Source organism: Eptesicus fuscus, chromosome 23 (assembly GCF_027574615.1).
Source record: "Eptesicus fuscus isolate TK198812 chromosome 23, DD_ASM_mEF_20220401, whole genome shotgun sequence".
Lineage (NCBI taxonomy): Eukaryota > Metazoa > Chordata > Mammalia > Chiroptera > Vespertilionidae > Eptesicus > Eptesicus fuscus.
In genome coordinates, this window is record NC_072495.1 from 4,741,756 (window position 1) to 4,765,845 (window position 24,090).

Genomic DNA, 24,090 nt, shown 5'->3' on the forward strand with positions numbered 1-24,090 from the left:
GTTCTGCTGCACAAACACCCGGCTGTGACAGGCTGTGCTGTGTTCGGGAGGGAGTCCCAGCTGAGGCCTGTGGGCCAAAGGGGGTTTTACGGAAAATAGCTTCGCAGGGGATCTCATTGCAGGTTCCTAGCTGGGCAGGCCTTGGGCAGTCACGCCCCAGGCACATGACATTTTCAGTAAAAGGTTTCTCTTTGCCTTAAGCAAGCCCTGCCCGTGTTTTTCTGAGTCGAGGTGACATACGTTTGAAGTAAGCAAAGCCACCTTCTGGAGACGCATTATCTTGTTTACTGTCCTGGAATCCGACCCCCACCGTGCTTCCTCCCACCTCCCGTCATCTTCCTCACGTTCCCTCCTTCATTTCAAGGTCTTTTGAGATCTTGCTCCCCGGCGTGGCGCAGGTCGTCAGTTTGGGCTCCAGTAAACTGACAAGCATTCTCTGCAGGTCAGACGTTCCTGCCTTGACAGACCTAAAGAATTAACCAGTGAAGAGGCAGAAAGTGAGGCTTGGAGAAAGAGAACAGAGTGTTCAAAGTTCTGCTAACAAAAGAGGGCTTGTCCAGTTGGATTGACAGAGGGAAGTTGGGTGGGATGGGGGGGGGGGCGGGGGGGGGGTGGCAGGGGAGAGGTAACCTGAGACCTGTAGGCCTTGTTGGTCTAGCAAAGGAGCCTGCGCTCAGTCCTGAGGACAATGGGAACGAGGATTTCGGCCGGGACATGCCATTCGCCTTGGCTCATGTGTTTTCCTCTGCCTGTGCGGCCCCTCCTTGCCGATCTCTTGTTTGCTCAATCCTACAACCTGCTGATCCTCCCACCTGGCGGGGGGGGGGGGTGGAGGGGTGGGGGGGGTGGGGGGGGGGGGGGGGGGGGGAACCCCTCCTCTGTAAGCCAGCCCCGCCCCTGCCCACCCCCTGTGAAGCCCCACCCCTGCCCACCCCCTGCGAAGCCCCACCTGGAAATAATGATGGGGAACTCGAGAAGTCAAACATTTTTAGCTTTAGATGTAGAGCTAACAGGCGGGGTCACTGCTGGGTGTAGGAAGCTGTTGTCCCAGGGACTGGAATGTGTGACCGGACCCGCCCGCACTCCGGCCTCCCGCCCCAGGAGGACAGCGAGGGCCCCAGCAGGACAGCGAGGGCCGCAGGAGGACAGCGAGGGCCGCAGCGGGTCCGCCTGGGCTGCAGGGCGGGAACCGGATGCTCAGTCACCGCACTGCGGCTTCTGTCTGACCCACTGCTCGCTCCTGAATCCCAGACCCTTCACTGCACTTTCTTCTCCGTATAAGGGGGGTGGGGGTGGGGGGCTTGAGGCGAGGTGCACGGTGGTCTGTTTAGGGTACATGACCCGCCGCCCTCTCAGCTGCCGGCCCTGAGGGAAGTGCCCCCGTGATTCCATCCTTGTCTCTACTTACGGGCTCTGGTAGTGACGGGCAGTGTGAACGCCGACTTCTCCGTTTCAACTTCATCTCTCCTTCTTCCCCCGAGGTGGACGGACGCACATTTTACTTTCTTTGTGGGGAGCGGGCAGACGGGTAGGTAGCGGTGAAGGTGCTGGGGTCAGGGGCCCGGCCTGTGAGCGGGGCAGTGCGCGGCGGCCTTCCTGTCTCGGCCTTGCCTTAGGCTGGAGGTTAGGGGAACCTGCCCACAGACGTGCAGGGCGGCTGCGGCTGCTGCCTGGCACCCAGCCCGGCTCTCGGGGGCCTGGCGTTCCTGTTCCTGCCCCTCTGCTCTGGGAGCTTCTTGCCACAGGGATCGTGGCCATTGGTCCCTGCACCCTGGGCTCCCAGCACAGGACCAGCGGAGTAGGTGCTTGGGAAGAAGCAGCCATGACCCTGCTGTCGGGGGTTGGAGGTGCCCACAGCTCCTCATTCACGTCCCAAAGCAAACACCTCGGTTCCAGTTCTGCTGTCACCGCGTGACCTCCCCGCCGCCTCTTCTCTCTCAGCTTCCGCCTCTTCCTTGTAAAATCAGCGTCTACTTCCTCCAGGGATGGGCATGCGATGGGGCAGGTGACCCAGGCCTGGCCCCTCAAAGCACTGATTCCCTGGGCTGTAGCTCAGAGGTGGTCCTGGGACACCCAAGCGGGTCCCGTAAGAATGACTCTTGGGATGTGACCAAAGCTACGGGACAGACGGCTCCTCTCCCCCGCCCCCCCCCAGCACCCCCTCCCCGGGCCGGAATGTGAGAGGATGCGGGGGGGGGGGGGGCGGGGCATGGAGGGCAGGAGCCGGGAGGCAGGACAACAGGGAGCCGGGCGTGGAGGCAGCACCCCAGCACCGGGAGGGAGAGAGACGTCCGTTGACGTCATGGGAGCTGAAAGGGACCTCACCCCGGACTTCTCGGCCGTGGGCACCCATCCGCACCCCTTTGCTCACTTCCGTTTGACTTGGTTTCCTGAACCCGAACGTGGCCTGTGCCCCGGGCACATTGGTCTGTGAAGTCCCTGCCCTGCTGACTTCCCTCACAGCCGCCGGCCGCTCCCCTTCCTGGCAGAGCCGTGTTCTGTTCAGCAGCCGTGTGCCCGCCTCCGAGGGTAAGTCATTGATCTAGGCCCCTAGTGGCCCCCCTTTCCCTTTTGCCAGCGACTGGCTTCGGGGTAAACACACGCCCCCCTTTGGGTCGATGTGGTGAACGTGGCCTCCTGAGCGCTCCGGGGACAGACCGTGAACCGGCCGAAGAGAGTGCGGATGAGGAGGCCGTGCGCCCTGCCTTCTCTCCGACACACTCCCCGGACGGTGCTCGGACCTGCCGCAGCCGCCGTGCAGACACGAGGGGAGACTTGTCAGAGACGGCCGAGGAAAAGGGAAATCCTTCGGGTTTCACAGCTGAAGAGATCATTGTGAAATCACGTATCTAGACTTGTTGTAAAGTCAGACAGTAGATGTTTACGTCAGTTAAACCACTCTGTGTTGGGTGTTAGTATTCGCAGCCAGAGCATTCCCAGTTGATATTAGAAATCTAAGCGATATAGCATTTAATTCCTCAATCGAAGGAAGCACACAGGCTAAGAACACCAGTTCCTTTATTATTATTTACTGTTATTTTTCCCCCTAAAGAACAGCACAATTCAGATAACAATGACACACCCGTCCCACCCATATGCACAGTCCCGCATCCTGCCTGCCAGGCTGCCTGGCCCCTGCTTGGTTCCTGGCGGAGCTGCCTGGAGACAGCCCGCTGTGTAAAAATCCCGACGGGGACATAGACACGAGAAAGGGCGACTTCAGCTAGAGGGAAAACTGAGGGGCTTCCAGACTCCTGGGGGACTGCGAGCTCGGGGACGTGCGGCGGGTGCTGGGTGGAGGGCAGAGGCGCTATCTGTGTTCACATGGCTGGCGGGTAACTCCCGGAGGGGAGTGAGCCCTGCTGTGGCCTCTGTAGGCCAGGGCTGCACAAACACAGTGGGGTGAGCTCAGGGGCTCCATCAGCCAACCAGGGGGCAGGCATGGACATTGGGGCCCAGAATAGGAATCTGGGTGAGGCGAGGTCCCCAGAGAAACGCAGCCCTTGCAAGGTGAGACACTGTGTGAAGTGTTATGTCCCCTCTGCGTGCTTTGCAGCTGTTGAATGGACATTTTTATCAAGACAGAAAGGTAAAGAGAAAAAACTTCCAGCATTTTGGCCTAACGCAACCCAGCAGGACTTGCCAATGGCGCCCTCGGGTGCAAACACCTAGTATACACTCGCTAGGGACCGGTCAGATGACCCTGACCCCCAACATTTCAGTGGCACTAAGTCTATGAGTTCAGCTAAAGTGATGACTAATGTACCCTGGAATCAGAGAAGCCCTGGGGGTTGGGGGGGGGGGGGTGACGAGGATGGGCCAAGACGGGTCTCAAGTGCAGGTGACTTCCTGGCCGTCGTGAGGAAGCTGGCTGCTGAAGCTGCTGTCTCCAGAGGGCGAGTACGGGGGCACCTGGGGAGCCTCGATGATCAGCAGGCCCTCCGGGGACAGCGAGGCAAACACCGTGGCGGGATCCACCTCCGCAGGCAGCCTAGGAGAAGCACAGGGTTTGGTCATGTATGTGAACGCGGTCCACACGTCCTTCTCTTCCTCCGAAAGAAAATGCTTTTGGTAAGAGCTTGGGCTTGGGGTGCAAATGCTGGGTCTGAGTCCTGCCTCTGCCCCTTTCTAGCTGCGTGTGGTCCTGGGAAGGCCACTCAGTTACTCGGGGCCTGTTCTCTCCTCTGCACAATGGAGATGGTTACATTAAACCTGTACCACGTTTGGAGCTTTGGAAGTCTTTGCGAAGAATGTGGACATGCTTTGCAAGTGGTAAAACGCTGCTTGGCAGGAACTTACAAGGGAGCCGTGGCCCCGTGTCTGGTCCAGGCTGAAGTCTCCCCTTAGCACCCACAATGCACCGGCTGTTGGCAGAAATGGCCACCATCCCTCCCCGCGGGGAGCGTAAGGTGTGTCTCCAGCGGGTGGCGTGTGTCCACCTGCCACGTGCATTGCGGGTGGAATTAATGGTGGAATGGGCAGTTTGGCAGAACAGGTCAGGCTGGCTGCCTGGCTAGAACGCCGGTGCCAGCGTCCTCGGTGATGTTTGGAATGAGCCGTGACTGGCACAGCTTAGGTGTTGGCAGGAGATGATACGTGTTTTGTTCCCTAAACACATGTGTAGGCATGACCTGGTCAGAGCTTTGCAGCGGGTCCCGGATGGTTAACAGGAGTTGGTAGCCCGTGGATTGAGCATTTATAGCGACTCAGGGAAATGAAGGGACAGGCTCTGTGAGGGAGCGAGCAAGCGTCAAGGATGGGCTTTCTGAACCCAAATCCGGTTCCAGTTCTGAGGCTGTTTTCACGATTTGGGGGTTGTTTGGAGTGAAGGGGGCTCCCCAGGACACGGTTTCTTCAACAAACTATTGGAACCGGGAGAACCCGTGGTGGCCTCTTCGGGATGCCTTTGTGAATAAAAATAATAAACCTGGGCCTCTGAGCGTCTCCCGTGTGCCCGGTACTCCTCCTGAGGGACCTCATTTCCTGGTTAACCACAATCCCACCAGGCGAGTTCCATCACCATCCCTGATTCACAGATGGGGAGGTCAAGGTCAGAGAGGAGTGATTTGCCCAAGGTCACACAGCTGGTGAGCGCAGATGGGAATGGAATGGGAATCCTGGTCTCTGAATTCCCAGTAGCTCTCTGGCACCTGACTTTTGAAAAAGGGACCATGGTGGGGGGGTGGGAACACAAGGTTCGATCGCCATAGAGCTCTCCTGGCCCCGGCTGGCTCCGCCTGTTGTAAAAGCAAAGTCACGGGTCTGGATGAAAGAACCCGGAAGTGAGGTGAGCCCGCTCTGGGTCATGGGCAGGCCCTTCCCGGAGGGACAGCCCGTAGCCCATGCGCCGAGTGTACCAGGAGATGCCAGCCAAGTTGAGCTGCGGGCATTAACGGGGCCTGTGGGAAGGAGGGAAGAGAAAGAGGGAACGTGGGCAGCTGCCAAGTCGAGCTTCTGAAGTTTGTCCCTCCCCCTGGCTGCTGGGATGGGTCAGCTCTGCTTAACCGTCCGCATGCCAACCCAATGGGCACCGGATACAGTGGGAGAGGGTGGCAATTTTTTAAAATGTATTGATTTTAGAGACGGGGGGTGGGGGGGGGAGAGGGAGAGAGAAACATGTTGGTCCACTTGTTCATGCATTCCTGGTGCTTCTTGTTTGTGCCCCGACCGGAGAGCAAACCCTTGGCCTATCGGGACGATGCTCTAACCCACTGAGCTACCCGGCCAGGGCCCTGAATTCAAATTCTGACTCTTCCTGATTGTGTGCCTTGAGCCTGTGCTCTCGCCCCCTGAACCCATTTCCTTAAGGGGAGGGGTAACGGAAGTGTCGGCCTCTGCAGGTGGTGAGAACCCCGTGCCTGGTACGCAGGAAGTGCTTGCTGAGGGTGAGCTGCTGCTGCTCTGTGAATATTTCAGCACAAAGCCCCGTGTCACTGACCCCCAGAATGTCAGAGCCCCAAAGCGTCTTCACGATTGTCCAGGACAAAGCTCTCATTTTACACCCGGGGAAACTGAGGCCCAGCGGTGGGGAGAGACTCAGTCGAGGTCTCTGACCAGGTGCCCTGGTTTGGAGGTTTTCATAAGGCCAGTCCCCAGGAGGAGCCCGGAGTTGTCCCCTGTGCTGAGTGCTTCGCACACATCCTCTCCTGCCCATCGGGGTGCCTCCGCCTCCGCGGGAAACGGGGGGACAGCAGCTCAGGTTAGTGGAGCCTGGACTCCCACCCCCTGGGTGAGATGAGAGATTTAACCACAGGCAGCTGGGCACTGACCAATCAGAGGGGGAGGATTCACGCCATGGCGAGGGGGGAGGGTCCTGGGGACCCTTTAGTTCAGGCGTCCTCAAACTACGGCCCACAGGCCACATGCGAGTGTTTTTGCCGTTTTGTTTTTTTTTACTTCAAAATAAGATATGTGCAGTGTGCATAGGAATTTGTTCAGTTTTTTTTAAAACTATAGTCCGGCCCTCCAACGGTCTGAGGGACAGTGAACTGGCCCCGTTTAAAAAGTGGGAGGAGCCCTGCTTTAGTTTCTGGGATGTGGGGAGCCCTGGAGGGTCCGGGCAGGTCAGGGTGGCTGGTTGGTTTGGAGGGGACCTGGGGGCTCGGGGCGGTGGCTAGTGCAGAATTGTCACAGGAGCCCGCTCAGCTGCCGGGCCCAGCGGACCCGCAGCCCAGCCTCCTGCGCTCCAGGCCGTTCTGTCGGGTCAGTAACTCCCAGAGCTGTTTCCCCGGAGGCCCCGGAGATGGCAGCATCCACGCAAATGGCCCCGTCCTAAGGTGATTAATCCGCTGCCTTCTTTCTGCCTCAGTCCCCTTCACAGCACAGCTCTGTCTGTGGTGCGGGGACATCTCATTTGAACCTCTTGAAAGAAACATCCGCGCCCGCCCCCCCCCCCTTTCCCCTCAGCAGCGTTGGATCTGCTGCCTGACCGCGGGGAGGGGTCCTGGGCGGCAGGCCAGGGAGCAGAGACAGGCAGGCCATTGCCTTATGGGGAAGTGCCCGCGGCTTCCAGGAACCCGCATCGCAGGGGGTCAGGCCGGGACACGTGGGGGACGGGACTGCAGGATCCCGAGGCCAAAGGAAGCCTAGGAATCCGGCTCCTGCTGTCTTTGCAGGGCCGGGCGGAGTGAGGACCGATAGCAACAAGGATAACAGCCACGCGGGCGCCCGCTGGCCAGGGGCTGCCGCGTGCGGACCCTGCACCGCCATCTCCTCGGAGGTGCAGCTGGGGCGGCCGCAGGGCTAGCGTCACCCTCCGTCCTCCTCGCCGTGAGGAAAGGCCGTTCGGGTGAGGGACCGCTCGGGGCTGTGCTCAATTCTACCTGCAAGCGCCTTTCGCCCGCGGCTCTCCACCCTCCGGGAGGGTGCGGGCTCCTGCCTGCACATTGAGCTGCACCCAAAGGCTCCCGCAGCCAGGACGGCAGGAAGCACACCTGGCGAGTGTGGCTTAGAAACAAGGGGTGTCCGTGCAGCGGTGGCACCACAGCCTCTTCTTCCCACACGTGTTGCCAGTGGGGCTTTGACTCATTGGCTCTGCGGGTGGCCTTCTGCTCACGTGATTCCTCTGCTGTGACATTTTCCCCTTGAGGGTGAAGGTTCAGTTCCCTACCCCGCGGCCGGGACGGGGTGTCTCACAGGAGAGACGCCCAGGAGGGTACAGACCCCAGAACGCGGGTCCCAGGCCCCTCCCCCGCCCCCACGCCCACCCGGAAACGCACCCAGGGGTCACTTACTGGATCTTCTTGGTGAAGTTCTTGGACACAATGCCCCCCTCGTGCTGCTTCTCTTCGTGTTTGCCTGGAGGGGAGGAACGCCACGTCAGGATCGGAGTCCCTTGGGCTCCCGCTGATGAGAGCCCCGGCTCAGGTTCAAACCCTGCCCCTGCCCCGCTCATGGTGTGGCTTGGGGCTCCAGCAGTCTGAGCCTCGGGCCCCTCACCTGAGCCCACCTCCCAGGCTGCAGAGGGGATGAAGCAAGACAATGGACGGGACCAGGGCCTTGACTGCAGTTTGTGGACAATGATGTGTTGTCTTGGGAAATCACAGAGCCTGGCCCCTCATTGGACAGCACCCACCGCTCAGCAGCCAGGAGAGCCCTGGGCTAACACCCCGGATGCACAGCTCAGGGACCCTCCCCACCTCCCAGGATGGGCTGCTCAGGGTTACCCGTGCGGGAACTGAGGCCCAGCCCCGGGCTCTGAACCAGCTCTCTCTGAATCTAAGCCCGGTGCTGGGTCCGATCCTCTCTGCCCATCCCAGCTTCCATTGCTACCAAACCCTCCCAGCCTCCCAGAGGGGCTCCGCCTAAGGAAGGGGCAGGCTCATGGTGTGAACTGCCCTGTCCCTCCTGCAGGGGGCAGGGGAGGGGGTGTTGTTGTTTTATTTTCCTTCCTTAGGAAGGAAAAAGATGAAATTACAAGGAGGCCTGGGCCCAAACTGCCTATCACCTTGCAGTTTATACAACAGACTCTGAGCCTCGTGGCCCTTTCCCATTCTTACTTATTTAAGTGGAGAGAGCGTCTCTGATTTCTCTGTAAACAGGGAGTTAGCGTCAGGGGAGCCATTCCCCTCCTCATTTCTGGGGCCACGGCCCCGGGCGAGGGACCCTCATTTACACAGGGACGCCCTTCGGAGGGGCTCGGGAATCGAGGCTGAATAACCTGGTGGGATATATTATTGTCTGTGGTCCCAGATTTTGAAAAACTGACCATTTATAGGTAACTACATTATTATTTGCTTTTTTATTCATTACTCCTTTCTTAATTACTTTTTCCTGATTACGAGATAATGCATGTGTAAGTTAGAAAATGTAGAAAATAATGAAAAAAATCAAAACCACCCATAACCCCATCGCCCTGAGAAAACCACTGGCATTTCTGTAGATGTTCCAGACTTGTCGTTCTGTACTTAGAAATGCGTCGATGTTATACGGTGTAGCTGTGCATCATATAGCTTATCAAATGTGCATGTGTTTTTACATCTTGCTAACACACTCTGTGTAATTATTTTTCTGGGTGACGGCAGATGTTCTTGGACATGGTTTTTCACGGCTGCCCGGCGTTCCCCGTGGGGACACGTAAGGTCATGCAGCCAGTCCCCAGCTTTTGGGCACTGGGACGGCTCCTGATGCGGAAAGAATGTTGCTGCGCTGATATTCTTGGGCTTCTTCAGGGTAAATTCCGGGTTCTAGAATTTCTAAGCTTGGTCTGTGCTGCTCACTCACCCAGCTGGGCAGAAAGGGGCAGTTATAGGAAATGGTGTTGACACTGGAGTGCTGCTATTCTGTGAATGTGCTGATGCTCTGAGAGTTTGTTCTGACCTGCCAAGTCCCTGACCACCAGCTGCCCGCCGCTCACACCGGCACGTGGCCAGAGGCGCGCGGTCAGCCCCTGGTCCCCTCCCCGGAGCCTGGGCTCTGGAGGCCTGTCTCCCTTGGGGACAGGCCAGTGCCTCTGACTCAGCCCTTCTGCACATTGTGTCCTGGGAATAATAAAGGAGGAAGCGGGGGCAGAATAATAATAGCAAACTCAGATAGCACTTGCGTGGTGTCAGCCACTGTTCTAAGCACCTCACCTGTAACAACTTTCATTTCCACACCAGCCTTATTCTTGCAGTTTTGTGGATAGGGAACAGAAGTTCAGAGAGGTTAAGTGATGTGCCCAAGGTCACACAGCTTGGAAGAGCAGGAGCAAAGGTTCAAAGGCAGGTATGTGGTTTTTGGACTTGAGTCCCTGCTCTGACATCTGCTTTTCTCAGAGCCTCAGTGTATTGCTCTCTAAAATGGGGGTGACAACAACATCCTAATTACTGGGTTACTGTGAGGAGTGAATGACAGTGAGTCACAGAATCGCTTTGTAAGTTGTAAAAATACTGTGTGAAGGTAAACGCTCTTGGTTTATTTTGATGTTTGGGACAGGATTGCCCCTCAGAAGCGAACCCTCCCTGTCCATGCTCTGAGGACAAGGTTTTGGGGTCAGGGAGGAGAGGGTCTCTGATTTCCATAAGGGGGGCCTGGGGTGGGGTTCATCTGGTTGAAAGAAGGTGTTGAGCCTTAAAGCTTAATTTGCATAGCATTTGAATATCTATTTAGTAGGGGCAGTTGAAGGATTATGAGTAATTATTTTGCTTTCCTGTTTATTTTCTACATGGGAATAATTTGATTTTTGTAAACATAAAAAAGTAATTATTATGATTAAAGAAAGAAAAACAGAACTCATCTGAAGTCCAGGGACGCTAAGAGGCTCGGAGGACGTGGGCATCAGCCTCGGGGAAGCCACGGCCCAGCTGAAGGAGGCAGGCTGTCACCGGGGAGGGCCTGGGGGAAGGAGAAGGGCCGGGCATACGGTCTTGGGGGCTTTCCAGTCCCTCCCCGGCCAGAGCCTGGCCCAGTGGCCCAGGAAGGGAACGTGTCTTGGCTGGTGGCTGCAGGGCGGGGGTGGGAGTGTGAGAGGCATGATGGGAATCTTCTAGTCCGGCATCATCCAAACACTTCCCTGGAACTGGACACTCACATGTGTCAGATAAGACAAGGCCGTCTCTCAGAGTCAGAAACCACGTTAGCAAACTCAACGCTCTGCCGAGCCCCACAGCGAGAAGACGGTTAAATGTTGTTTCATCTGGCACCTTCTAGAAGTCTGGACCCCCTCCTCCAGCCATTTCTCAGATGCCTAGTGACAGCTGAAAGAACACTGTTTGGCAAATACTGACCCAGTCCACCTTCATGGTAGCGCTGAGGGTAGGAGGGGGTAGGGAGGTTTTGCCCAGGGCCGCGCAATCGGAACCGGGAACTGGCTAGGTTGGCCAGGCTTTGGATTTCAGACATTGCCATGGAGAAGTGGGTGATCTCAGGTGAATTCCTCTCTCTGGGCCTCAGTTTCCTCATCTGTAAAATGGGTGTAACAAACCTAGCCATGTTTACTTAGAAGTCCACGTGAGGAAGCGGCGAGCCAGCCTGTGTAGGTATTTAGCACAAAGTGCGTGGGAAATCGGTTTGTCACTATGTGATGCCGGAGGGGAGGCCGGTTTCACGTCTGACTTCCCTGAAAGTTGCATTTTAGACGGAGCCTCTGCTGTTGATCTGACTTTTCAAACTGCTTTTGGGAGAGAGACTGTATGTCCTCTCAGGGGATCTGGATTCTGTCAAGCCAAGGTGGCTGAGTGCATACCTGTGAGAATCTTACACCTCAAAAGGCTTTGTCTGTCTTTGTCTTTTTTATGTTCCCCAATGACCCCATTTTACAGATGTGGAAACTGAGGCTCTGAAATGCGTTCAAAGCCTCCTGATCAGTAAGTGACTTAGCTGGGGTCTCGGCTTGGAGCTGCCCGATCCCATTTGCTAAGAAGCACCTAGAAAAGGGGACGGAGAGGCTGGGCAGAGGTCTCCTGGAAGGGCCACCGGACCCTCGGACCTGGGGTGGAAAACTCAGGACCTTAACGAAAACCCAGACAGAGAGGGTGGTCATAATAATGCCCATTTCCAGGGCACCAGCACCAGCTCCATTTCACAGACACTCTCATGTTCCATATTGTCTGCGTGTATTTAAGCTTCCCTGTAGCCTGTGGGATAGATATTATTACGATCCCCGTTCTGCAGGTGAGGAAACAGACTCGGCGGTGAAAAGACGTTCTTGTCCGCATCCATCTAGAGAGTGAACAGCGCAGCCGGGGTGGGGACCCAGGCCTCGAAGGCCATCTGCCGTTTATGATTGCTCAGGGCCTTCCGGTGTGGCTGGCATTTTAGCAACATCGGCTTCGGTAACAGTTTCAGGCATTCTGCACCCACACGTTGCACGCATCCGCCCATTGGATACAGTCATCCTTATGCCCGTGTAGCCCTTTGAACCCCAATTTCTAGGTGAGGAGGCACAGCAGAGAGCCGCTAAGTCACCTGCACACCCTGCCGGTCAGTGGGGGAGCTTGTTTCAGAACCCCAGCCCACTTCCCGGCCACGGCTGCCCAGAGCCCCGGCTGACCCCTCCGGCACGTGGCCCCGGCCTGACTCCGGCCACCTCGCCTGCCAGCGCCTCCGATGTTTATCATTCCGACCTGCCGACCTGCCGGGCTTTGAAACTCCCCGAAGGCCTTCCTGCCAGGGCTGGCCCTGCCCGCCGCCCCTGTTTGCAGTGTTTGCGAGGCTTTTATTGATTTCTGGCGGCAGAGCCTGCTGGGAACCGGCTCCTTTTAATGGAGCTTTAATTGCCGGGAAGCGACAGAAAGCGTCTCCTCTCTCCTGGAGTGTGGGCAGGCCCCGACTCTGCTGCTGACTCACAGCGTGACCTTGGGCGCATCCCGCCCGGCCCAGCCTCAGCCCGAGTGGGACTGGAGGCCTCTGTCCTCAGGGCTGGGGGCGGCCTGTTGGGGAGCAGGAGCAGAAGAGGTTTAGGCCGGCCCTTCGTCCCTCGTAGGGGCTTACATGACCGATTCGCCTCTGGCCTCCAACTCGCAGGCAGCTGGATTTGAGCCTCGGGAGAGTTCCCTGAGCCTCCCCGAGCCTCCGCTTTCTCGTCTGTAAGAAGGGGAGACCCATGGGACCCCTGCCCTCTGGTCGCATTGACTGAGGAGCTGCAGGCGAGTGCTCAGGTGGGTCTGGCAGACAGGAAGCTTGGTCAAGGTGACCAGTTCGTACCCTTAACATGGCGATGAAGCCTCAGTGTTCTCAGCCGGGACAAGGGGAGTGTTGCCCTTGAAGCCAGGCTGTTGCTAACACCCCACATTAACACACCTTTGAGGCCATGTTGTGATGCTGGGGTGCAAGGAACCCTATTTCTCTTCTGTCTTTCAACTCCTATGCCTGTGTCACTTCTACCTCTGTGATTCTCCGTCACCATATCCGGCCGGGTTCCCACCTCCCTGCGGCTCTGATGGGTAGGCCGGCGCCCCAAGGCCCACAGCTGGTCAGGCCCAGCGTTCCGGGGCCAGGACAGGGGAGTTCTCCCTAAAGGGAGCTTCTGGGGCTGCATTCCTGAGCCCTGAGGTCGCCTGTGTCAGCCGCACAGCTTCCCCTCCGGAGAAGTCCTCTGAGCTGTTCCAACCTGCAGCCCCCACCCCACCCCCTTCTCTCTCCCTCCTGCTCCCCACTCACCAGACACCTCCACGTATCTGTCCTTGGTCTTCACCATCAGCTCCTCCGGCTTGAAGCTGTGCACGTTGACACACACTTTCCAGGGCTCCCCAGGGAAGGGTGGGGGGCTCCTGCCATCCGCAGGGACCCCAAACCTGCCTGTGGCCGTCGGCACCCGGGGCACCGTGCCCGGCCTCAGGGATCCCGGCCAGGCCGAGGAGAGTCGGGGCAGCGCCCAGTCGGGCCAGGGGGCCGTCAGGTCGTCGGGGAAGGGGTCCATGCCAAAGCCATCGTCCAGCAGGCGGGAGGAGAGGGGCGAGTCTCGGAAGGGGTCCCGGCGCAGGCGGCTTGGGTAGTGGCAGGAGAAGGGCATCTGACCATCAGCCATGGCGGATGCTGAGCTGGAGCGCAAATGGAGGCTCAGAGAGAGGGAGCCACCTGCCCAAGGTCACACAGCCAGGTGGTGCGGGTGGGCTAGCCTTCCACGCTAATGCTTCAGCCTCAAAAGCTGCTGAACCATCCACTGCGGAGGGTGGGGGCAGGCACCAGGCTGGGGTCCCAAACCCCAAAGACTCTCCGGCCGCTACAGGCCCCCCTGGGCTGCTGGTCCTGCAGAATCCCGGAGCGCTCTGTCCACACCGCCTCACCCGCGATCCGCCAGCCTCTGTCCTCCCGGGCTGTCCAGGCTCGAAGCCAGAGCCGCCAAGGTCTAAAGTGGAGCCAGGAGCTTAATAAACCCTGGGACGCAGGCCTAGAAACTTCTCCTGGCTTCTGGGCTGGGAGCCTTTTATTTATAGCTGCTGCGGCGGAGGCGGGTACTGCCCAGGGTCCGTCACGGGAGTATTCCGAGGTGATGAACTAGCCCTGCGATCCGGAGGCCCCGCTGGCCCGAGGGGGCGGGGAGGGCCGGGCAGCCGCCTCTGGGACAGGCTCTCCGCCCCCAGCCGGCTCCGCCCGCCTCCCCGCCCTCCCCGGAGCCGCCCTCCCAGCCAGCTCTGAGGCCCGGCTATTAATAACCCTCTGCTGGCCGCAGGCTCAGCTCACCCTCTGCAAATACTTCCCCCGTGCCTGCTGATCCTGCCGCCCCAGAGGGGACCAGGGACCCGGGACCACGGGTCTGAGGGCAGGTGGCCCGGGCTGCAGCAGCGACAAGCTCTGAGCTCGCCTCCAGTGCCTGCCAGGCTCTCACGTTACCCCAAGCGCCCGTTCCCCCCTGTGAAATGGCCCTCAGAGCAGCCAGCTCGCGGCGCCTGGAGGACTCGGGCGCAGCCTCCCGCGCTGGGCGGCCGGACGTGTTTGCAGAGTTGAGTTCTCGCCCACCAGCTCCCTGTGCCAGGCCCCCTGAAACTGCGTGGGACGCGGTGGCCTCTCTGTTGTTGCTACGATGTTAATACTGAAACTTATCAACAGGTGCGTTCCAGGCCGGGGTGTCGGTCAGACCTGTGAGAGGACCTGTTCTCCAGTTCCCTGCCCACCCCGCCCCCCGCCCCCGGGCTTGGAGAATGACTGCAAACCCCCCTTTGATGGGAGGGCCCCATCTTTGATCTGCCCCAACAGGTGGGCGATCTGGGGCAGGCTTCCCTCTGTGGGCTCTGGGGCTCAGCCCGCCTTGCCGTGGTGGGTGGGGGTGCGGAGGAATTCGGTGAGTCATTGGCTGAGAAATCGTTGTGATGTTAAGCGGTGCCCGAATGAGGCAGTTGCTAAAAATAAGAACATGGAGGGTACCGCACTCACCATCCTCCACTGCCCTGCGTGCCCGCCCGTGTGTGCGGGGAGCAACTGCAGCCCTCGCAACAACGGGTGCCACCACCACCCCGTTTTGCAGGCGAGGAAACAGGGCGCGGGGTTAGGCCCCTGCACGCAGCTATGGGGCGGCAGGGCCCGGGCGGGGGTCTGGGTTGTTCTTGAATCTCTGATGCCTGCTGAGCGGACTGACCGGACCCCAGTAAAGGCAAGTGGTGACCCCACCCGCCTCGCCCTCTATCCGGGAGGGAGCTGAGCCCCCAGCCTGGCCCCGGCCACCACATCCCAGAGACTGGGTCCCCACTAGTCCGGGGGGGAGACCATCCCGCTGGGAGCTTCCGGGCTGACGTCACCGCTGGGCCTGAGCCTCCCGCTCTCATTCCTGCTGGGCCGGGCGCCGGTGCGGGGCCAGGATGGAGGGCGCTGCCTGGGCTGGGACCTGGGCCGGGCCTGTGAGGGACTTGCGTGGGAGGGAAGGGGGAGCGGCTGGTCCCGTGGGTCTGCTGTGGGTTTGAGTGGGTTTGAATGGGTTTGCTGTGGGTTTGAGTGGGTTTGCTGTGGGTTTGAGTGGGTTTGCTGTGGGTTTGCTGTGGGTTTGAGTGGGTTTGCTGTGGATTGAGTGGGTTTGAGTGGGTTTGCTGTGGGTTTGAGTGGGTTTGCTGTGGGTTTGAGTGGGTTTGCTGTGGGTTTGCTGTGGGTTTGAGTGGGTTTGCTGTGGATTGAGTGGGTTTTCTGTGGGTTTGAGTGGGTTTGCTGTGGATTGAGTGGGTTTGAGTGGGTTTGCTGTGGGTTTCAGTGGGTTTGCTGTGGGTTTGAGTGGGTTTGATGTGGGTTTGAGTGGATTTGCTCTGGGTTTGCTCTGGGTTTGAGTGGGTTTGCTGTGGATTGAGTGGGTTTGCTGTGGGTTTGAGTGGGTTTGAGTGGGTTTGCTGTGGGTTTGATGTGGGTTTGAGTGGGTTTGCTGTGGGTTTGCTCTGGGTTTGAGTGGGTTTGCTGTGGATTGAGTGGGTTTGCTGTGGGTTTGAGTGGGTTTGAGTGGGTTTGCTCTGGGTTGAGTGGGTTTGCTGTGGGTTTGAGTGGGTTTGCTCTGGGTTTGATTGGGTTTGAGTGGGTTTGAATGGGTTTGAGTGGGTTTGCTCTGGGTTTGAGTGGGTTTGCTCTGGGTTGAGTGGGTTTGCTGTGGGTTTGCTGTGGGTTTGAATGGGTTTGAGTGGGTTTGAATGGGTTTGAGTGGGTTTGCTGTGGGTTTGAGTGGGTTTGCTGTGGGTTTGATGGGTTTGAGTGGGTTTGCTGTGGGTTTGACTGGGTTTGAATGGGTTTGCTGTGGGTTTGACTGGGTTTGAGTGGGTTTGCTGTGGGTTTGAGTGGGTTTGCTGTGGGTTGAGTGGGTTTGAGTGGGTTTGAATGGGTTTGCTGTGTGTTTGAGTGGGTTTGCTGTGTGTTTGAGTGGGTTTGCTGTGTGTTTGAGTGGGTTTGAGTGGGTTTGAGTGGGTTTGAGTGGGTTTGCTGTGTGTTTGAGTGGGTTTGCTGTGGGTTTGAGTGGGTTTGCTGTGGGTTGAGTGGGTTTGAGTGGGTTTGAGTGGGTTTGCTGTGTGTTTGAGTGGGTTTGAGTGGGTTTGCTGTGGGTTTGAGTGGGTTTGCTGTGGGTTGAGTGGGTTTGAGTGGGTTTGAGTGGGTTTGAGTGGGTTTGCTGTGGGTTGAGTGGGTTTGAGTGGGTTTGACTGGGTTTGAGTGGGTTTGCTGTGGGTTTGAGTGGGTTTGAGTGGGTTTGCTGTGTGTTTGAGTGGGTTTGCTGTGTGTTTGAGTGGGTTTGAGTGGGTTTGAGTGGGTTTGCTGTGTGTTTGAGTGGGTTTGAGTGGGTTTGAGTGGGTTTGAGTGGGTTTGCTGTGTGTTTGAGTGGGTTTGCTGTGGGTTTGAGTGGGTTTGCTGTGGGTTTGAGTGGGTTTGCTGTGGGTTTGAGTGGGTTTGCTGTGGGTTTGCTGTGTGTTTGAGTGGGTTTGCTGTGTGTTTGAATGTGTTTGCTGTGGGTTTGAGTGGGTTTGAGTGGGTTTGCAGTGGGTTTGAGTGGGTTTGCTGTGGGTTTGAGTGGGTTTGCTGTGGGTTGAGTAGGGGGTGTCTGTCGGGACTGTGTTGTCTGTGGCGAGTCTGCAGGTGGAATTGTTTCTGAAGACCCTCCTCTCCCTCCTCTCCAGGCCTCCCTTCCACAGCCCATGGGGCCTGGGAGGAGGTGGGGACACAGCCGCGGGGCCTCACCCACCTTCTCATTTCGACAGTGCCTGCAGCCTCGAGGCCCTGGGGAGGGGAGAGAGGGCGTGCGGCCAGCAAACCGGTTTAGGCATCCTGGCATTTACCTGGCACTTGTGATGTGCAGGTTCTGTTCTAAGCTCTTTGAATTTATGTACATGAATTCACCTAATCTCCCATGGCCCGGCAAGGAAGGGACTGTCATTACCCCACTTCACAGGAGAGGAAACGGAGGTACAGCGAGATGGTGTGACTTGCCCATATGTACAGCCTCTGTTAAGTGGCAGAGCTGGGGTTCGAACCTGAGCCCCTGCTCTACGCCTCTTACCATCACGGTCACCACCTGCGTTTACTGACCCTGACTGTGTACCAGGCCCCGTGCGCAGCTCTTCACTATGATGGATTGAGTTCTCGTGGTTCAGAGAGGTAAAGCCACCTCCCCTGGGCCACACAGCGGGCTGGGGGTGGGAGCCTGAGCCCGGTAGCAGCCAGAATGGACTCTGCTACCCGGTCCTGTTCAGTGACCCTCCCACGGGCCTGCAGCCCCGTCCCCCACCGGACACTCCCCGCATTTTGGGGTCAGGCCAGCCTTCCGCTTGGGGAGCTGAGCAGGGAGGCAGCGGCTGACCCAGCCACCTCGGGAGGAGTCAGCTCACCCCCGGGAACATGATCGGCAAGCTCCCTGGCTGAGAGCACAGGGCCAGGCCTGGGGAGGCCAGTGGGGAGGGGGCGTCCAGGCTGGTTCTAGGGCAGGAGAGACCCTTGGAGGGTGTGGGGGATGCTGGACCCCAGCCCTGGGACGGGGTGCTTTAGGCTGCCATCTTCTTGGAGCTTCCGCACGGAAGGACCATAGTGAACCCCCAAACCGGCCAGCCAGGGCGAGGGTGGCATCCCCTGCGTCCTGGACCCGGGCCGGGGAGCAGCCCGCAGCCGACGGCAGTGCCAGGCGGACAGGCTCTGCCTTTGCTTTTCCCGCAGAAAGAGGCCCCGGGCCCGCCCGGCCTCCCCAGCTCATGGCCGGCACCTGCGGGGCAGCCGTGGCGGGAGGGGCTGGGGGGCCTCTGTGACGCCCTTAAAGGCAGGGTTTTCTGCAGGACTTTCTGCCTCACGTTTTAGCTACAGCCCAAGGGTTCGGAGCTGTTTTCCGGGTGTGGGGACAAGCCCCGCCCCCTCTCCGCTCCAGGCCCGGGAAGACGACTCCCCTCTCTGATCTCGGCGTCCCCGGAGCCAGCACATCCTCCAGCAAATAGGGCACATATGCTCCTGCTTTTTCCCTTCCTTTCCGAGGGCCCTCACAGAAGACACTTGGCTCCTGAGGGCAGAACTATTGGGTGTCCTGTTCGCAGCAGCGCCCCCCCGGGCCTGGAAGGGTGCCTGGTGCCTTGCGGAGCTCAGTGTATCTTGGCCGAGGAAGATGTGTTAGCAACCCTGTGTGCACACGTGAGAGACCCACACAGGGTCAGCTCTGGGATGTTCACTAACATCTCCCGAGCGAGCGCTGAGAAGGTGCCAGACCCCAAGCGAAGTGCTTTCCAAGCATGTTTTTATTTAATCTTCACATCAGCCCCCCTCCCCCCCACAGAGGTTCCTATTGTCATCATCCCATTTTACAGATGAGGAAACTGAGGCTCGAGGCATGATGTGACTTGTTCAAGGCCACCAGCTGTGGGTTCTGAACCCCGCTGTGTCTGAACGTGGGGCGCCGTGCTCTGCTACACCCACCCAGAAACAAATGGTGGATAAATCAATAACACAGCAGCCGGCACGGGCCCACCCTCAGCGAGTCTGTGCCTCCCCGTCCCAGGAAGGTAACGCTATTGGCAGCCTCCTGTTGTCCCCCAGAGCTCTCCAGGGGTCAGCTCCTCTGACCACCTCGACAGGAAGTCATCATCATCATCAGAACCATAAGAGAGCAAACACTGAGTGCTTTGCCCCAGTTGTGTTCACAGATGTCAGCTTGCTTATTCCTCACCCAGGTTGCTCTAAGAGGTTTATTATCCCCATTCGGGGTGATAATATTGAGGCACAGAGAGGGTCAATGACTGGGCCAAGGTCACACAGCTTCTGAGTGGCAGGGCAGATATCCAGACCCAGTCAGTCCGGCTCAGAGTCTGGGCCGCTAACCGCTGTGTCGTTCTCTGAACAACACCCAACACAAAGCCCGCGACGTGAGACCCCCTTCGCGCCAAGCTCTGCTCTGTGTGCCTGCCTCTCACTCCTCACGGCCGCCCTCGGAGGCGGCAGGGTACCGTCACCCCGTGTCATGCTGGGAAGGCTAAGCGAGTCCCGTCTTGCCGACCAGCTCGGAAGCAGCCCAGCAGGGACGCGCCTCGGCTCATTCATTCTCTGGCGCATTCGTTCATACTTAGTTCTTCATTCTTATAAGCAAAGCACCCGCGAGGGCCAGAGCGGGAGCAGTGACGGGAGAGACAAAGGACTTGGCTCTGCTGTCTGTCGATAAACACGTCACCGAACAACAGGGGAAGCGTTGTCGGTGCTGCCGTCGATGAAGGCGATGGAGGCTGCTGGCTACCCTTCTGGTCCCATCCCCTGCGGCCACCCCCTCCCTCACCCGCTGAGTCCCGTGACCTCCTGTCTGTCCGTCGGACAGAACCCCACATGTTCCTGTCTGAGGCCCCACTCCCTCCGCTGCCGCCCCTGCCTGGGCCGTCCCCACCTCCCCGGGCGGTCCCTCCTCCGTTTGTGACTCCACTGGAACGGCACCTCCTCCGAGAAGCCCCTGCCGCTGGGCCTGAGTCACTCTCTTCAGCGGCACTTGCCCCTCCATCGTCATAAGCGACACCTCTGTCCTGTTTGTTTTCTGCCTCCTCCCTCCGACGTCGGGCCATGAGGGCTGAGGGCGTGTGGCCGGGTCAGCGACACCAGCACAGGACCCGGCGCGTGCATCGGGGCGCAGCCAGGTCCCGGGTGTCTGCCAGGTGGCTGTCCTGGCACCTGTGCTTGTGAGGAGCGTGTGATTGGATGCGGCCGGTGAGTGAGAAGCGGACACGAGCCTGAGGCTGCCGGTTCAAAGCACTTGGTATCCGAGCGCAGGTGCCCGGCTGCCTCTTCCTTCCCATCCCGCAGCCTCGCGGAGGAGCAGAGCGCCCGGCTGGCCGCAGCGCCCGGTGAGCCTTAGGCCTCTGCTCCTCCGAGGCGCGGACATCTCAGATGGATCTGCAACGAGGGGGTAGCCTGACTGTTCCGACCTCTGTCCTCTTGTGCTTACTGGTGTGGCTTCAAAGAGCGTTCTCAGCACCCCCTCCTGAGGGCCACTCCCCTGCTCCTCTGCCGGGAGCCCGGCCCAGGGCGCGGTGCCTCTCCTGGGGGTTTGGGGTTCTGAGGCGCTAGGCAGAGGGTGGCTCTGAGGCCTTTGGGGGCGGGAGAGCTGGAGCGAGCATCGTCTTGAAGGTGCCTTTCCCAGGGACCTCTGAGGTCAGGGCAGAGCTGGTTCGACCAGTTGGTGACCTGACACTAGGCATCTGCTTTGGAAAGAAGTTTGTTTGTCTGTTTGTTTTGTGTTGCTTTTAGGTCTGGGAATGGGCAGCTGGCTCTTGGGCGGGTTCGCCTGAGGGTTCTCATGGTTTGTGCCCGGGGTGGGGGGGGAGGGGAGAGGAGGAAGGTGGGGGTGGGGGGTGGGGGGGAGAAGAAGCTGGGAGGATGATAGAGATGGACAAGGAGAGCTGTAAGCACACAGACATCCTGTTTGGGGGCTGTTTCACCCTGAATATGAGATGAGCTTTGGCTGTGAATAGCAGAGTCAACACAACAGTGGCTGAAACAAGAGGGAAGTGTTTCTCCCTCGTGTTCACGTCCAGAGACTGTCTGGTACTGACATGGGGCTCCTACTCCACAAAGTCTAGAAACGAGACCTTCCCATTTAACTGTTTTGTCTGTATGGGCTCCATTCCCAAAGCCACTCATGGACCAGAGAGCCACTTGAGTTCCAGCATCATATCCACATTCCATCCAGCAGGAAGGAAGGGAGGGAGGGAGGAAGGAGGGAGGAAGGGAGGGAGGGAGGGAGGGAGGGAGGGAGGAAGGGAGGAAGGAAGGAAGGAAGGAAGGAAGGAAGGAAGGAAGGAAGGAAGGAAAAGCACACACACACAGAGATCTATAGAAATTTCTGAAAGCTACCACACAAAATTTCTGCCTACATCTCATTGGCCAGCATTAGTCACATGGCCACACCTAGCTGCAAGGGAGGCTGGGAAGTGCAATCTTTACTCTGGGCGGCTATGAACCCAGTTAAAAATGGAGGGGATGAAAGGGCAATGGCTCTTGGGAGGCAACCAAACCTCTGCCATAACCTGAGCGTCAAGACAGATTTTGTAAACGATTCCAAGTTGGGTCCCTTTGGGAAACTGGTGAGAATATGTACTTTTCTGCACCAAAATGCGGATATTTTTATGCATAAAAGCTTAGTGGGAGGTCATGGATTCCCTTCAGTTAAGACCACTTCATCCAGAAATAGGGTGGAGGTGAGGGAGACTGGAGGGAAAAAACTGTGTGTGTGTGTGTGTGTGTGTGTGTGTGTGTGTGTGTGTGTGCACGCGCACAAGTATGAGTACATTCGATATGGTTGGTGTCTATTTTGGTTTTAGACTCCAGAGTAGATTGTGAAGGGGCCCAGCGTTACACCTGGAGAAATGATTTGATAACGTCCATTGGCAATGGAAGAAAAAGACAAAAAGGACAACTGCCCTGAGCCATGTGCCCACGGTTGGCCGTAGCGATGGGACGTGGAGGGCCAGGAGCAGAGGGGGTGGGAACGCCGCACAGCGCCCCACGCCTCCCACTGGTGCACCGATGTCGGAGCAGGTCTGGTGGCAAATGTGGATGACGCGTCGGGGTGGGGGCACCGTGGCACTCGCCCACTGCTTAGGAGGCTCTAGATTCTTCTTCGTGGAGGAGACACTTGTGGAGGGCGGCAGCTGGGAGTGACTCTCTTGAGAATTTGGTGTTCGAGGTGGTTTGACCTTTTGCCCAGGTGACCTGGAACCATCCCAAAAATGTGTCATCAGCTTACCTGGGCAACAGAAACACCCCTAATTTTTTTAGTGTCGGTAACGATGATGATGATGCAATCAGGCCCTGGGCTAAGTGCTTTGCATGCAGCAGCTCTACTCTTTTTTTTTTTTTTAATATTTTTTTATTGAGGTATTATATGTGTACATATCTTAGCATTACCCCCCCGACCACACACCCACACATGCCCTCCCCCAGCAGCTCTACTCCTCTTTACGGCAGCCTGTGAGATCGGTACTTATTGTCCTCAACGGAAAGATGAGGGACCTGACGCTCAGAGAGGGTAAGCCACCTACACATAGACACACAGCTAGGAAGAAGCAGGGCCAGGCTGGAACCTAGGTCTTTCTAACTCCCAGGTTCTCACTCTCAGACACGGCCTTAAATAACAGCCACCACCACGGGACGCCCAGCAGACAATGGACTGTTGCTTGGCCATGAAAAAGAACGAGATCTTACCATTTGTAATGCAATCGATGGACCAGAGGCTAATGTGCTAAGTGAAATAAGTCCGACAGAGAAAAACAAATACCATACGGTTTTACTTACATGTGGAACCTGTAGGACAAAATAAATGAGCAAACAAAACAGAAGCAAACTCATAGACACAGAACAGACCAGTGGCTGCCAGAAGGGAGGGGAGTTGGGCGACTGAGTGAGAAAGGGAAGGGATGAGAAGTCCAGAGGGTAGTTCCAGAACAGTCACGGGATGTGAAGCTCAGGGAACACAGTCAGTAGTTATTGTAAAAACCGAGTGCGGTGCCACGTGGGGACTAGAGCTATTGGGGCAGTCGCTTCCTAAGTTGTGTGAATGTCTGACCCCTATGCCGGACACCGGAAACTGATAGGACACTGAATGTCAAGTGTCATTGAACAATTAAAAAACATTCATTTAAAAAAGCACGTTATTCTCTAATTTCAGGACAAACCCCAGAGCTGCCCCTGGTGCTGGACTGGAAGCAGGTGCCATCTGTCTGTCTGCCGTCTGTCTGCCTGGCTGCCTTCTCTCACGCCCAGGAGGGACACAGTCCCCGAGGGAAGAGCAGGAGAGTGTCTTTGGCTCCCTAAGTGCGACATGTCCCACTTGGCCACAGCCCTCGGGCTGCACCGCCCGCCCATCAGGTGACCCTCGCTGCTGGGCCAGGTGTGGCTGCCTGCTGGCCTGCTGGGGGCGGCGGGGGGGGGGGGGGCGGGCGGTGAACAGGCCGATAGGGCTGGTCCTCTTGGAGGCGGGCAGTGAACTAACAAACACCAGTTACCAGAGCCATGAGCCCAGGGAGGAATGCGTGGAGGCGGGGCTGAAGAGCCCACAGGCTGGTGGAAGGCGGCCTCTGGTCCCGAACACACACACACACACACACACACACACACACCCACGGCCCAGCCTGGGATGCCTCTCCCTCCTCTTTCCTGAGCCCCTTCCCCAGCATCAGCCCAGACATCAGTCCTTTAGGGCGCTGTTGTGGCTGTAAATCACCGTGACGACAGCTGTGGCACGCGCAGGACAGCAGACTGGAGGCAGGTGACATTCCCGGTGCCACCGGACTCAGTAGTTCTCCATCCCTCCCGGCTGCGTATTAACGGGACCCGGAGCCTCTCAGACACCCCGTCTGGCTCCCACCACAGCAGGTGTTCCTCGGGCGGCTCGGGGAGGTCACAGGCGGCTCTGACGTCCGTCAGGCGAGGACCGCTGGCCTAAGCAGCCTCTTGTAACGGGCGGAACCGGGCCCGGAAAGGGCTCCATTGGCTTAGGTCTCCAAGCAAGCGGGCTCTGCCTCGCTTATCCTCCTCCCACCCCTGCTGGCCTGATGCCTTCGCCCCCCGAAGGGCTGTGTGTGCCCGGGCGCTCCATCCCTGGGCAGCTGCCCGTCTGGGAGAGAGATGCCCCCCTGCCCCCCCCGAAAGCTGGTCCCTCTCCCTGGCGGCCGGGGCGTGGAGCTGGGAGGGGCGGGCACGTGTTCAGGACAATCACCAGAGGTTCCTGTCAGTGGGAGCCCGGCAGGAAACAGAAAGTTG

The 24,090-nt window shown here is 58.2% G+C and overlaps 1 protein-coding gene across 1 annotated transcript; it reads right to left on the reverse strand.

Annotated features, from left to right (window-relative positions):
- Window positions 1-3,001: 3,001 nt before the first annotated feature.
- Window positions 3,002-13,968, reverse strand: HSPB8 (heat shock protein family B (small) member 8). The gene is made up of 3 exons (XM_008142767.3): window positions 13,081-13,968; window positions 7,734-7,797; window positions 3,002-3,991 (listed from the first exon to the last, which is right to left on the reverse strand). The coding sequence occupies exons 1-3, from the start codon at window positions 13,445-13,447 to the stop codon at window positions 3,832-3,834; spliced, it is 591 nt and encodes a 196-aa protein (XP_008140989.1). The 5' UTR covers window positions 13,448-13,968; the 3' UTR covers window positions 3,002-3,831.
- Window positions 13,969-24,090: the final 10,122 nt, after the last annotated feature.

Coding starts and splice junctions, on each gene's coding strand:
- HSPB8 (XM_008142767.3), bottom strand. CDS start 13,447: ATGGCTGATGGTCAGATGCCCTTCTCCTGCCACTACCCAAGCCGCCTG. Junction 7,798..13,080: donor CAGATACGTGGAGGTGTCTG/GTGAGTGGGGAG, acceptor CCTCCCCTCCAG/GCAAACACGAAGAGAAGCAG. Junction 3,992..7,733: donor AACTTCACCAAGAAGATCCA/GTAAGTGACCCC, acceptor TGCTTCTCCTAG/GCTGCCTGCGGAGGTGGATC.